Here is a 15,778-nt window from a genome sequence, read left to right as displayed (position 1 = left end):
AACAGGCTAAAATCTAACACAATTTAAAAACAATTTAAAACAACAATGTCAGAGCTCAAAGGCCTGTCGAAACAGATATGTCTTACATGCCCTGCGGAAATTCTTTACCCTTGTCCACCTTTCTTCCATTTCTCTCATTCTATTTTCATTGATTTTTGAATCATTTAATTGCACATTCATAATTTCGAATTCCATTTGCTCCACCATATATTAGTACCATTTATTAACTGTCCATTTTGATTTATCTTTCCACCCTAATACTATTACTGCTTGTGCACATTCAATTATTGCTTCTTTTATTTCCCTTTTATTTCCCGTTTTCTCTCTTTTCCCCATTTCCTTTGTTATGACCCAATCATTTCCTAGTATTTGATTTGACTCATTTTGTATAATCTGCCAAAAATCTTGTACATATTCACATTCCCACATAGAATCATAGAATCACAGAATCAAAGAGTTGGAAGAGACCTCATGGGCCATCCAGTCCAACCCCATTCTGCCAAGAAGCAGGAATATTGCATTCAAATCACCCCTGACAGATGGCCATCCAGCCTCTGCTTAAAAGCTTCCAAAGAAGGAGCCTCCACCACACTCCGGGGCAGAGAGTTCCACTGCTGAACGGCTCTCACAGTCAGGAAGTTCTTCCTAATGTTCAGATGGAATCTCCTCTCTTGTAGTTTGAAGCCATTGTTCCGTGTCCTAGTCTCCAAGGAAGCAGAAAACAAGCTTGCTCCCTCCTCCCTGTGGCTTCCTCTCACATATTTATACATGGCTATCATATCTCCTCTCAGCCTTCTCTTCTTCAGGCTAAACATGCCCAGTTCCCTAAGCCGCTCCTCATAGGGCTTGTTCTCCAGACCCTTGATCATTTTAGTCACCCTCCTCTGGACACATTCCAGCTTCATGTGCATAAAGCGCCCTTTCTGATGGCATCCATGCCAGCACTAACTACTCCCCTTTTTATAATAGTATGCTAATTGGCAGGGGGTGCTGTTGCTCCATCCTCTATGACAAAGAGCCATCAGGACTTCCTCCTTCCTTTTGGTCGTCAAGCATTTTCTTTTTTTTTCAACTAAATTTTTATTTGGTATAAAGAAAGATATGTTAAGTATGTATAAAGTTTCCAAGTAAAGAGGGGGAACAATTTAGTATAAAGAAAAGTAGGAAACAGTATGAAAAAATAAGGAGAAAGAAATAGAAAGAAAAAAGAAATAAGAGAGAATAAAAATGCCGAAAAAATGAAAAAAAAATGAAAAAAAGAAAGAAAAGGGGTAATTAAAAAAAATTAAGTTCCGAGACTTCCTTCTAATTCTTTGTGAGTTCAACTTTCTAATCCACTTGGACATCCATAATGTAACACATAGAAGCAAAAAAAGAAAGCGAGAATGAAGCCCGAGGTTCTACTTCCATTGTGTCCCATTTTGTTATGTTGTTCACAGTTGGGTATTCTTATTGTTCTTTTCTATGTACTTCTCCACCTGTGTCCAGTCTGTTTGCTTAATTGGGTTACCCGTGTTTCTTTTAATTAAAAAAGTCAATTTGTCCATGTCTTTAATGTCATTTATTTTTGTTATCCATTGGTCTCCTTTTGGTATTTTCTTCTGTTCCCAAACTTTCGCATATATTATTCTAGCGGCTGTCGTTAAGTATATAAACGTCGTTATATATATATATATATGTCGTTAAGTCTTCATTCGGGTCTAGTTTGATGTACCCATCCGTGTTGTTCATTCGTTCAGTCGTCTCCGACTCTTCGTGACCTCATGGACCAGCCCACGCCAGAGCTCCCTGTCGGCCGTCACCACCCCCAGCTCCTTCAAGGTCAGTCCAGTCGCTTCAAGGATGCCATCCATCCATCTTGCCCTTGGTCGGCCCCTCTTCCTTTTGCCTTCCACTTTTCCCAGCATAATTGTCTTCTCCAGGCTTTGCTGTCTCCTCATGATGTGGCCAAAGTACTTCAACTTTGTCTCTAGTCTCCTTCCCTCCAGTGAGCAGTCGGGCTTTATTTCCTGGAGGATGGACTGGTTGGATCTTCTCGCAGTCCAAGGCACTCTCAGCACTTTCCTCCAACACCACAGCTCAAAAGCATCGATCTTCCTTCGCTCAGCCTTCCCTAAGGTCCAGCTCTCACATCCGTAGGTGACTACAGGGAAGACCATGGCTTTGACTAGGCAATGGATCTTGGTTGCCAGTCTGATGTCTCTACTCTTTACTATTTTGTCGAGACTGGACATTGCTCTCCTCCCAAGAAGGAAGCGTCTTCTGATTTCCTGGCCACAGTCTGCATCTGCAGTCATCTTTGCGCCTAGAAATACAAAGTCTGTCACGGCCTCCACGATTTCTCCCTCTATTTCCCAGTTGTCAATCATTCTTGTTGCCATAATCTTGGTTTTTTTGACGTTTAGCTGCAACCCGGCTTTTGCGCTTTCTTCTTTCACCTTGATGAGAAGGCTCCTCAGCTCCTCCTCGCTTTCGGCCATCAGAGTGGTGTCATCTGCATATCTGAGGTTGTTAATGTTTCTTCCAGCAATTTTTACCCCAGCTTTGCATTCATCCAGCCCTGCACATCGCATGATCCATCCGTAATTCCTAGTAAGTAGTACTTTGGTTTTTTTTGGATAGGATTTGTTGGCATCCTTCATGAATTAATTTCCAGTATCTCTGAGCTTCTCTGTAAGTCCATCAAAGGTGGTAGAAGCTCTCTTCATGTTCATTGCATTTTCAACAGTTTTTAGAGGTGTTTTTATACATTTGATTTATTTTTTGGGGGGTCATGGACCATTTTCAGCCAATTTTATTTTAAGTTTGTTGCATATGTATAATTTAATTTTTTGTTCCACATTAGTTCCCAATTTGCCAGTGGTATCGATCTTTTAAAAATTTCAGACCATTTTAACATAGAATTTTTATTAACTCTCCTTCAGTCGACCATTGTAATAGTTTATTTATTATTATTTATTTATTTATTTATTTATATATTTACAGCTTTTATATTCCGCCCTTCTCACCCCGCAGGGGACTCAGGGCGGATTACAGTGTACGCATATATGGCAAACATTCAATGCCAATTTTTGACATACAAACATACACAGATGCTATTTAACTTTTTCTGGCCGCCAGGGGAGCTGTCGCTTTCATTGTCCATCTGCAACGCTGATGAAGTACTTCCGCATTCCCCACATACTTCCCCGCTGGAATGCTTTGCTGGAGTCTTCTTTATGGCCTCATAAATCAGTTAATTTAGCCTCCCCACACTTTAAAGTGGTACCTAATTTTCTTACTTGACAGATGCCTCTGTCTTTCGGGTTGCAAAGGTCGACAACAGGCTACACACAATTGGTTGGAAACCCACTCCAACCTGGGCTGGCTTCGAACTCATGACCTTTTGGTCAGAGTGATCTTAATGCAGCTGACGCTCAGCCAGCTGCGCCACAATTGGGTCGTCAAGCATTTTCTGATCTTCTTTCTTTATGGCATCATAAAAAACACCTCCCCTGCTTTTAGCGGTACCTAAAATCACGTGCGGCAGCCATGACACTAACAGGAGCGGGACGTAGGGAGCATACAACCCCCCTGCTGTACCAGCTCCACTGGCTGCCGATCTGCTACCGGGCTCAATTCAAGGTGCTGGCATTGGCCTATAAAGCCCTAAACGGTTCCGGCCCAAGATACCTAACTGACCGCCTCTCGGCCTATGAGCCCTCGAGGACTTTGAGATCTTCCGGGGAGGCCCTGCTATCGATTCCACCTGCCTCACAGGCACGGCTGGTGGGGACGAGAGATAGGGCCTTCTCGGTGGTGGCTCCTCGGCTGTGGAACGCCCTTCCCGTGGACATCAGGCTAGCCCCCTCCCTGCTAATATTCCGCAGGAAGCTAAAGACCTGGCTATTTAAGAAGGCATTTGATCAATAGTGCAATGACTGGCAATTGACCATAGGAATGGAACACCGGAAATGAGATCGGATTGTGGCTTGACGATGAGACAATTCGGAATGTAGTAATAAATTTGTTAAGATGTTTTTATGATTATGATGAATTGTACACTGTTTTGCACTATGCTCTGTAGATTGCACTTGTTTTTTGTCATGTTGTACACCGCAATGAGTCGCCCTTGGGGGCTGAGAATTGCGGTATATAAGCACAGTAAATAAATAAATAAATACATTTCTCTAATCACAGCTAAAGCTGTTTTCGAATTGCTTAGGTAAACAATGAGCTAGGCTGACAGTCGGCAGCTCACGCCAACCCAGGGCTTTGAACTTGCAACCTTTTGGTTGATAGATCTTATAATTGCTGATGATTTGCCAGCTGTGCCATACCTCCGTGCTAACCCTGAGACTTTCATGGCAAAAGCCAGGCAGTTCGTAAGCAAAGGCTGGTGGGGATTTTCCAAGGAAAAGGGCACCTCCTGCAAAACCTCTGACAATGCCCCTGGCTGCAAGTCCATCGTCCCCTTCCCAACAAAGCAAAAGGCTCACCTGTTGTTTCGCTAGCGTCAGAGGGTTGGCGGTGGTGCCCCGGTGACCGCCGCTCCGGAGCCGAATCGCCCAGAGAAGACAGGCTGCTCAACCTGCACGAGTGAGAAAAAAGAGAAAAGGGTCAGACATGGAAAGTAGGTGGCAAAAGATGAAGATGGTGGGAAAAGGCCGGCTTTGTGTGCATTGCGAGGGATGGTGCATAGGCAAGATGCAGAGCTTTCCCAAACTAAGAGTAGGTGTGGGAGTTGTAGTCCTAAACCTACTTCTCCACCGAGAACCCTAAACTCCATGTTTTCATTCAGTAAAATAGGAGAGAGGACCCAGTCAGGAGCCCCATAAGCAGCCTACTTTTCCATAGCCCCAATCCCCATGCTCTAGCAAATCGATTGCTGTGGAAGTCAGGCTGGTGCAACTCTAAGCTTCCAATCTTGTTGCTCCATCAACAAAATCAGAAGATCTGTGCCCCAAAACACACCAGAGCCCCCAACAAAATCTGACACTGGGGAGGTGACTGCAAGACATCCAGTGTGGTAAGTCCCCTGACAAAAGTCTTTTGGTCATTGGAAAGGCAGGGCCAGAAAACAAGAATGACAAATCCCTTCCAAAAGTTTGGATCCCTTCAAAAGGTTGGCTGTTCCTCTCTGACTTGGCCTTCCTTGGGGCCACTGACCTGGCTTCACCTCCATTTTTATAGGAACTGGGTAGCAAAGCCCACTAGTCAACATCAAATCCCAAGGAAAAAAGAGAGGTGTAGCGTAGGAGGCAAGGGCCTCCTGGTGACGCAGGTTAAACTGCTGAGCTGCTGAACTTGCTGACTGAAAGGTTGGCGGTTCGAATCCGGGGAGAGGGTTGAGCTCCTGCCAACCTAGCAGTACGAAAAGATGCAAGTGTGAGTAGATCAATAGGTACCGCTTCAGCGGGAAGGCAACCGTGCTCCATGTGGTCATGCTGGCCACATGACCTTGGAGGTGTCTATGGACAATGCCAGCTCTTTGGCTTAGAAATGGAGATGAGCACCACCCCCAGAGACCTAATGTCAGGGGAAACTTTTACTTTACTAGCGTGGGAGGCATAATATCTCAGGCTCTGAACCTCAGCAGAGAGCAAGAAGGGAGAACTACATAGCTGCAAAACATGGGGAAAAGGAGGAAGCCAAGCCCAGCAGCCAGGCAAAAGGCACAGGAAGAGCGCAAACGACGAGAGCAGCGCGGTCGGCAACGTCTGATCTTACCAGGCTGCAATGGGGCTGACGGAAGAACACAAGACAAAGCGGCAATGGGTGGAAAGACAAACAATAAGGGAACGTTAAGTCCTGGGCTTCCAACAGCCCTTGAGTGCAAGAAAGAGCCTCCTGTCCGCTGTGGGCAGACACTCTTCTTCACTCCAGCATCTTTATTACGAAGCCACCAATTCCCATCATCTTGGAAACACTTTCTTCTCCTGCTATGGCCAGTTTCACAAAGCTTGTTTGAAAATACCCCCAAAACGTTCAATTTTTCAGAATGCTTTTTGATCAGTTATCTATGCCTCTTCTTGTTTGTTTAATCACACTAAAATTGGTTTTCATAAAATTGTTATTTCATTGTTGATGTACTAATTCTATGTCTACATTTCAAAGTCTAAATGTTGTTCATGCTTTATGTTTTAATATGGTTAATGTATTTAATTTGTAGTTATATGTTACTGTCTAGATAGTATGCTTTGGTTTTCACATGGAAACACTCAACACTGATTTGGAGATACTGGAACACTATGGAAACACTCAACCCTGATTTGGAGACACTGGCACCCTACGTAAACGCTCAATCCTGATTTGGAGGCACACCATGGAAACACTCAACCCTGATTTGGAGATGCTGCCACATTATGGAAACACTCAATTGTGATTTGGAGACACTGGCACACTATGGAAACACTCAATCCTGATTTGGAGACGCTGGCACACTATGGAAACACTCAACCAATGATTTGGAGATGCTGGCATGCTATGAAAACACTCAATCATGATTTGTAGACACTGGCACAGTATGGCACACTCAATCGTGATTTGGAGACGCTGGCACACTATGGAAACACTCAACCCTCATTTGGAGACATGGCACATTATGGAAACACTCAATCATAATTTGGAGACACTGGCACACTATGAAAACACTCAATCATGATTTGGAGACACTGGCACACTATGGAAACACTCAATCCTGATTTGGAGACGCTGGCACATTATGGAAACCTGATTTGGAGACACTGGCACACTATGGAAACACGCAATCCCGATTTGGAGATGCTGGCACACTATGGAAACCTGATTTGGAAACACTGGCACATTATGGAAACATTCAACCCTGATTTGGAGATGCTGGCACACTATGGGAACACTCAACCCTGATTTGGAGACACTGGCACACTATGGAAATGCTCAACTGTGATTTGGAGATGCTGGCACACTATGGAAACACTCAATTTGATTTGTAGACACTAGCACACTATGGGACACTCAATCCTGATTTGAAGACACTGGCACACTATGGAAACACTCAACCCTGATTTAGAGACACTGGCACACTATGGAAACACTCGATCCTGATTTGGAGACACTGGTACACTATGGAAACACTTGATCCTGATTTGGAGACACTGGCACACTATAGAAACACTCAATCCTGATTTGGAGACGCTGGTACACTATGGAAACCTGATTTGGAAACACTGGCACACTATGGAAACACTCAACCCTGATTTGGAGACACTGGCACCCTACGTAAACGCTCAATCCTGATTTGGAGGCACACCATGGAAACACTCAACCCTGATTTGGAGATGCTGGCACACTATGGAAACACGCAATCCCGATTTGGAGATGCTGGCACACTATGGAAACCTGATTTGGAAACACTGGCACATTATGGAAACATTCAACCCTGATTTGGAGATGCTGGCACACTATGGGAACACTCAACCCTGATTTGGAGACACTGGCACACTATGGAAATGCTCAACTGTGATTTGGAGATGCTGGCACACTATGGAAACACTCAATTTGATTTGTAGACACTAGCACACTATGGGACACTCAATCCTGATTTGAAGACACTGGCACACTATGGAAACACTCAACCCTGATTTAGAGACACTGGCACACTATGGAAACACTCGATCCTGATTTGGAGACACTGGTACACTATGGAAACACTTGATCCTGATTTGGAGACGCTGGCACACTATAGAAACACTCAATCCTGATTTGGAGACGCTGGTACACTATGGGAACACTTGATCCTGATTTGGAGACACTGGCACACTATGGAAACACTCAATCTTGATTTGGAGACACTGGTACACTGTGGAAACACTCGATCCTGATTTGGAGACACTGGCACACTATGGAAACACTCGATCTTGATTTGGAGACACTGGTACACTATGGAAACACTCGATCCTGATTTGGAGACACTGGCACACTATGGAAACACTCGATCTTGATTTGGAGACACTGGTACACTATGAAACACTCGATCCTGATTTGGAGACACTGGCACACTATGGAAACACTCGACCCTGATTTGGAGACACTGGCACACTGTGGAAACACTCGATCCTGATTTGGAGATGCTGGCACACTATGGAAACACTCGATCCTGATTTGGAGACACTGGCACACTATGGAAACACTCGATCCTGATTTGGAGACGCTAACACACTATGGAAACACTCGATCCTGATTTGGAGACGCTGGTACACTATGGAAACACTCGACCCTGATTTGGAGATACTGGCGCATTATGGAAACACCCTTGGCCTATATTTGCACACACAGATAGCATCCCTTCTCATGTGCATTGTTGTGTTTTCACTGCACACTCTCCACAACCAAAGCTATAGAAAGGTTCTCTTCAAAACCCCAATACTGACCACAACTACACAGGAACATCACATCATCCATCCTGAATCCCCTTCCCCCTTACCTGGGCAGGTGAGTGTGCCTTTTACTGGCTTGTCTGTTGCAGGGAAGGGAAGAGACAGAAATAGGTATCAAAGACAAGGACGGAGGCCAGAGGAGAGCATGGAGGGAGATAAAGAGAGAAAGGAGACAAACATATGATCAGGCAGGAAGGTCACACAGCAACTATACAGTTTCTGGGATATCAAGCCAAAGGCTGGACCCTTCCTGGAGGCTAGACAAGAGGATCGATTCTACTGAACAGGTGCCCAGTATTATGGCAACCTGGAAGCCCCACCCTTCCAGAAGATAAGCCTAAAAGAGAGTGAAACACAGCACAGGAGAATCTAAGACCAGAGCAGACTCCATGTTGCAGATTGCATCTTTTGAAACCTTCAGTCCGTCATCCTTTTTGGTGGCATTGGTGTCTAATAGTTTGCTACAGAAATAACTTTGGTTTGCTTTGAGTTTTCCAGACTATCTGGCCATTTTCCAGAAGCATTTTCTCCTGACATTTTGCCTGCATCTGTGGCTGGCATCTTCAGAGGTTCTTTTGGGGGTGGGGCACATGGAGTGTATATATACCTGTGGAATAATGGCCAGGGTGGGAGAAAGAACCCTTGTCTGTTTGAAGCAACTGTGAATGTTGTGATTAGCAAGCTTGTATTCGCATTTGAGTAGTCATGAAATTTGCAAAGTTAATCAGAGAGGTTATCTGCTTATAGGTAGCCTAGTTGTTGCCTAGAGGCATCCTCTGTTTGGGAGATGTTAACTGACATTTGGTTGTTTGTTGTCTGGAGTTCTCCTGTTTCTGAATGGTGTTTTTGTGCGGATACCCTCACTGATTGACTTTTCAAATTTCATGGCTACTCAAATGCTAATTCTAATATTAATTCAAGCTTGCTAATCACAACATTCAGCTAACACCTCCCAACAAAGGATTCCCCCAGGCAGCTACCAGCCAGGCCTTGAAACTGTAGGCCATTAGTGCTAATCAAGGTGGCAAATTGTAACATTCACATTTACCTCAAGCAGACAAGAGTTCTTTCCTCACCCTGGGTATTCCAAAGATACTTAAAACTCACTTACTTAGTTTCCAACAGACTCCTCAACCGGTGAGGATGCCTGTTATAGATGGGAGCCAAACTTCTGGAGAGAATGCTTCTGGAACATGGTCATACAGCCCAGAAAACTCACAACTTAGTATCACTGTTTATTAATTATATAAGGCAACCATTTCCTTGTAATATTTAGAAAGAAAGAAAAATCACTACTGGTCCCAGTAAAAACTCCATTGTAATTCATACAATAACTTCACAGTGGTCTTCAAATTACTTGAATTTTCACCTTTAGTAGAGTAACTAGCCGTCCCCTGCCACGCATTGCTGTGGCCCAGTCTGTGTATTTTGTGTGTGTATATATGTATATATGTGTTTTGTGTACATACGTGGTTTTGTGCATGCATTGTCATGTATTTTTTTGTTTTTTGGCTTTTTAAGTCTCTTCTGCTGTATTTTTCAGTATTTTTTATGAGTGATGGTCACTCATTGGCATGGTGGGGTTCAGAATGCTCTGTGATTGTAGGTGAACTATAAATCTCAGCAACTACAACTCCCAAATCTCAAGATTCTATATCTCCCCAAACTCCACCAGTGTTCACATTTGGGCATATTGAGTATTCGTGGGGAGTTTGGTCCAGATCCATCATTGTTTGAGTCCACAGTGCTCTCTGGATGTAAGTGAACTACAACTCCAAAACCAAAGGGCACTGCCCATCAAACCCTTCCAGTATTTTCTGTTGGTCATGGGAGAACTGTATGCAAGTTTGGTTCAATTTCATCATTGGTGGGGTTTAGAATGCTCTTTGATTGTAGATGAACTATAAATCCCAGCAACTACAACTCCCAAATGGCAAAATCAATTTTTTGAGTGAAGGACATACATTGGGTTGTTAGGTGTCTTGTGTCCAAATTTGGTGTCAATTCATCCAGTGGTTTTTGAGTTCTGTTAATCCTACAAACAAACATTACATTTTTATTTATATATACTAGCTGTACCTGCCACGTGTTGCTGTGGCTAAACTTCCCTACCTCTTTCTTTCCTTCCTTCCCTCTTTCCTTCCTTCCCTCTATTTCTTTCCCTTCCTATTTCTTTTCTTTCTTCCATCTCTACCTGTTTCTTTCCCCCCTTCTTTGCTCTTTGGTTGCATCCTTCCTTCCTTCCTTCCTTCCTTCCTTCCGTCCTTCCTTCCTTGTCTTTTGTTCCTTCTCTCCTTCTTTCCCTCTCTTTTTCCTTTCACTTTTTTATTTCCTACTCTCCCTCCTTGCTTCTCTTTCTTTCTTTCTTTCTTCTTTCCCTCCCTCCTTGTCTCCTTCCTTTCCCCATTCCCTCCTTCATTCCTTCCCTCTTTCACTTGTTACTTCTTGACTGTCCCATTTAATTTGTATTATATAGTAATAATATATATATATATATATATATGTAACATATTATATAGTAATCTATATAACAATATATAAAATATCGTATTTATATCTTACATAGAAAGAAGGAAAGGAAGAAGGAAGGAAGGAGGGAAAGAAGGGAAGGAAAAGAAAGAAGGAGGGACAGGAAGGAAAGAAGGAAGGGAAGGAAAGAGAAGGAAGGAGGGAAAGGAAGGAGGGGGTGAAGAAAGGAAGAAGGGAAGGAAATGAAAGGGAAAGAAGGAGGAAAGGAAGGGCGGAAGGAAGGAAAGGAAGGAAAGGAAGAAGAAAGGAGGGACAGGAAGGAAGGTAAGGAGGGAAAGAAGGAAAGGAAGCAGAAGGAAGGAGGGAGGGACAGGAAGGGAGGAGGAAGGGAGAAAAGGAAGGGGAAGGAAGGAAGAAAAGGAAAGAAAGGGAGAGAGGAAAGAAGGGAAGGGAGTCCTTTTGGGTGGGGTGTGGCAGAGGCAGCTACCTCCAGTGTGTGTGTGTGTGTGTGTGTGTGTGTGTTAAATGTGTGCTTATGTTGCCAGAGACAGGCGAGCAGGTCAGACAGAAAGGAAAGAGTTAAGAAAGAAAGAAGGGACTACAGAAAGTCCCTGCCCCACCCGCAGGCCTCTTCCAACAGGGAAAGGTGGAGGAGGAGGAGACTGCCCTCCTGGCATAGCAGGGAAAGAGAAGGGGCTCCATGCAGCAAGCCTCCCCCTCCGCTCCCATGGTGCCCACTATTGCTTTTGTGTGTGTGGTGGTGGGGGGGGGGGGGGAGCATGCACGCACACCTGGCTCCTCATGCTTTAACGGCCGGCTACAAGGAGGAGGAGGGGGCGTGGCCATGGGTGTCTTTGTAGACATGCAGTTTCTCCTTTGTGGACATGCAATTCAGAAGTCCTTTTTGTTTTTGTGGGGGTTTTTTTTTAGTGGAGAACATACATTGGGTTGTTAGGTGTATCGTGGCCAAATTTGGTGCCAATTCATCCAGGGGGTTTTGAGTTCTGTGAATACCACAAACGAACATTACATTTTTATTTATATAGATTGTATATGCATTCGTTATACCTTTCCTGACACCTTATGATCAAAATGGTGAAGTGTATGCTTTGATTAATCAATAAAAAAGTTATAACAATAATTTTAAAAACCAGCAAAAAAACCTTTAGCTGCCAAAATAGGGTTCTGTATTTTGACAAAATTTGACACTGTTCTGATAGCATAGAATAGCATAGAATCAAAGAATTGGAAGAGACCTCATGGGCCATCCAGTCCAACCCCCTGCCAAGAAGCAGGAATATTGCATTCAAATCACCCCTGACAGATGGCCATCCAGCCTCTGTTTAAAAGCTTCTAAAGAAGGAGCCCCCACCACACTCTGGGGCAGAGAGTTCCACTGCTGAACGGCTCTCACAGTCAGGAAGTTCTTCCTCATGTTCAGATTGAATCTCCTCTCTTGTAATTTGAAGCCATTGTTCCGCGTCCTAGTCTCCAGGAAAGCAGAAAACAAGCTTGCTCCCTCCTCCCTGTGGCTTCCTCTCACATATTTATATATGGCTATCATATCTCCTCTCAGCCTTCTCTTCTTCAGGCTCAACATGCCCAGCTCCTTAAGCCGCTCCTCATAGGGCTTGTTCTCCAGACCCTTGATCATTTTATTCGCCCTCCACTGGACACATTCCAGCTTGTCAATACCTCTCTTGAATTGTGGTGCCTAGAATTGGACACAATATTCCAGGTGTGGTCTAACCAAAGAGGAATAGAGGGGTAGCATTACTTCCCTAGATCTAGACACTATGCTCCTATTGATGCAGACCAAAATCCCATTGGCTTTTTTTGCCGCCACATCACATTGTTGGCTCATGTTTAACTTGTTGTCCACGAGGACTCCCAAGATCTTTTTCACACGTCCTGCTCTCGAGCCAGGCATTGTCCCCCATTCTGTATCTTTGCATTTCGTTTTTTCTGCCAAAGTGGAGTATCTTGCATTTGTCCCTGTTGAACTTCATTTTGTTAGTTTTGGCCAATCATCTCTCTAATCTGTCAAGATCGTTTTGAATTCTGCTCCTGATCTCTAACCTGTTGAATAAACAAGGAAACCACTGAAGGGTGGAGTGTCCCCCACACCAGAAGGGGAGCAGCAAATGTGAATGATGAGGAAGGTGGCACCTCCAGCTCTGTCCGATCTACTGAATCCACAAAGAATGCCACTTCTGCCTATAGCAACACCACACGTGAAGACTACTTCTACGGCATTCACACAGCTGACGACACTTTCAAAACACACACAGACACTGGTTTGCAAGGCCAGGAGAACCCTGTGCAGAAACGTTTCTATACAAGCCAGTAAAAATCCCAGAAGAGACATATAAGGAAGTCTACACACGTTTCCATGAAGTTTGTAACTTTCGTCTTCAAGCTGTAATGAGTCCATGAGGGCAACGGAGGCAGGAAGGGCCAAACTGCCCAATAAAAGCAAATGAAATAAGTCAATCTGATTGGGAGTGAACTTTGTGCACACTGGCATACTTCAGAACTGCAGTCCTAGTAACAGTCGTAATTGTTGTGTGTGTGCTTTTTTATCTCAGTACCAGAACAGTCCGACATGCCTACAGACTAAAGATTGTTTCTTTAATGGCTCTTTCTGTCGCCTGGCCAACTCTCCATGAGACGTGAATGGATGCAGGAGCACAGCTCTGCATTCGCCTGCATTGCAGAGATCAAAGTCATGCAGCAAGGAGAAGCAGAAGGCGGCACTGCCAACCATGGCTGTGGCATGGAAATAAGATAGGCCAAAGCACCCCGGCCTCCTGCCCCTGACACTGTAAGGATCAAGAAGCAGACTAAAGAGAGATATTGACAAGCTGGAATGTGTCCAGAGGAGGGCGACTAAAATGATCAAGGGTCTGGAGAACAAGCCCTATGAGGAGCGGCTTAGGGAACTGGGCATGTTTAGCCTGAAGAAGAGAAGGCTGAGAGGAGATATGATAGCCATGTATAAATATGTGAGAGGAAGCCACAGGGAGGAGGGAGCAAGCTTGTTTTCTGCTTCCTTGGAGACTAGGACGCGGAACAATGGCTTCAAACTACAAGAGAGGAGATTCCATCTGAACATTAGGAAGAACTTCCTGACTGTGAGAGCCGTTCAGCAGTGGAACTCTCTGCCCCGGAGTGTGGTGGAGGCTCCTTCTTTGGAAGCTTTTAAGCAGAGGCTGGATGGCCATCTGTCAGGGGTGATTTGAATGCAATATTCCTGCTTCTTGGCAGGGGGTTGGACTGGATGGCCCATGAGGTCTCTTCCAACTCTTTGATTCTATGATTCCATGATTCTAAGGCAAATATATCCACCCTTGGCATTACTGCTTGTTATTAAAGGCACTAGCTTGGGTACCCGGTGTTGCCCAGGTCATTTGAAAAAGTCATTTTTAATTGTACAAAATGCATAAGTTTGTGGGTGAACTACAACTCCCATCATGCTGGTTAATCCCAAAAATCTCCATCAGTACTTAAAGTAATGTTGGGCAAGTTTGTTCTAGATCAGGGGTCCTCAAACTTTTTAAACTTGTTTTTTTTTTTTTTCAACATGGATTTATCAAAAACAAGTCATGCCAGACTAATCTGATCTCTTTCTTCGATAGAGCTACAAGCTGGGTAGATGCGGGGAATGCCGTGGATGTAGCGTACCTGGATTTCAGTAAGGCCTTCGACAAGGTCCCCCATGACCTTCTGGCAAGGAAACTAGTCCAATGTGGGCTAGGCAAAACTACGGTGAGGTGGATCTGGAATTGGTTAAGTGGACGAACACAGAGAGTGCTCACTAATGCTTCCTCTTCATCCTGGAAAGAAGTGACAAGTGGAGTGCCGCAGGGTTCCGTCCTAGGCCCGGTCCTGCTCAGGATCTTCATTCATGACTTAGATGAAGGGCTAGAAGGCAAGATCATCAAGTTTGCAGACGACACCAAATTGGGAGGGAGAGCCAATAGTCCAGAGGACAGGAGCAGAATTCAAAACGATCTTGACAGATTAGAGAGATGGGCCAAAACTAACAAAATGAAGTTCAACAGGGACAAATGCAAGATACTCCACTTTGGCAGAAAAAAATGAAATGCAAAGATACAGAATGGGTGACGCCTGGCTCGAGAGCAGTACGTGTGAAAAAGATCTTGGAGTCCTCGTGGACAACAAGTTAAACATGAGCCAAAATGTGATGTGGCAGCAAAAAAAGCCAATGGGATTTTGGCCTGCATCAATAGGAGCATAGTGTCTAGACCTAAGGAAGTAATGCTACCCCTCTATTCTGCTTTGGTTAGACCACATCTGGAATATTGTGTCCAATTCTGGGCACCACAGTTCAAGAGAGATATTGACAAGCTGGAATGTGTCCAGAGGAGGGCGACTAAAATGATCAAGGGTCTGGAGAACAAGCCCTATGAGGAGCGGCTTAGGGAACTGGGCATGTTTAGCCTGAAGAACAGAAGGCTGAGAGGAGATATGATAGCCATGTATAAATATGTGAGAGGAAGCCACAGGGAGGAGGGAGCAAGCTTGTTTTCTGCTTCCTTGGAGACTAGGACGCGGAACAATGGCTTCAAACTACAAGAGAGGAGATTCCATCTGAACATGAGGAAGAACTTCCTGACTGTGAGAGCCGTTCAGCAGTGGAACTCTCTGCCCTGGAGTGTGGTGGAGGCTCCTTCTTTGGAAGCTTTTAAGCAGAGGCTGGATGGCCATCTGTCAGGGGTGATTTGAATGCAATATTCCTGCTTCTTGGCAGGGGGTTGGACTGGATGACCCATGAGGTCTCTTCCAACTCTTTGATTCTATGATTCTATGAAATCAGGGTGAAAGCTGCAATGAGCCTATATCAGACCAAGGCAAATATATCCACCCTTGGCATTATTGCTTTTTATTAA

General features: G+C 44.5%; 1 protein-coding gene across 5 annotated transcripts in view; it reads right to left on the bottom strand.

The window, feature by feature from the left end:
* Positions 1-15,778, bottom strand: part of ARHGEF11 (Rho guanine nucleotide exchange factor 11) — a 130,174-nt gene that overhangs the window by 76,721 nt on the left and 37,675 nt on the right. For 4 of the 5 annotated variants that reach the window (XM_060758238.2, XM_060758242.2, XM_060758239.2 and 1 more), the window contains exons 2-3: positions 8,444-8,476; positions 4,479-4,570 (exon numbers count right to left, since the gene is read on the bottom strand). In XM_060758238.2, the coding sequence (XP_060614221.2) occupies positions 4,479-4,570; positions 8,444-8,476 (125 nt within the window). The remainder of the gene's footprint in view (positions 1-4,478; positions 4,571-8,443; positions 8,477-15,778) is intronic. The other variant, XM_060758240.2, reaches the window with a different exon arrangement.

Source organism: Anolis sagrei, chromosome 12 (assembly GCF_037176765.1).
Source record: "Anolis sagrei isolate rAnoSag1 chromosome 12, rAnoSag1.mat, whole genome shotgun sequence".
In the NCBI taxonomy this organism is placed as follows: domain Eukaryota; kingdom Metazoa; phylum Chordata; class Lepidosauria; order Squamata; family Dactyloidae; genus Anolis; species Anolis sagrei.
The sequence above is the reverse complement of the archived record's forward strand: the minus strand, read 5'-3'. Positions and strand labels throughout refer to the sequence as shown.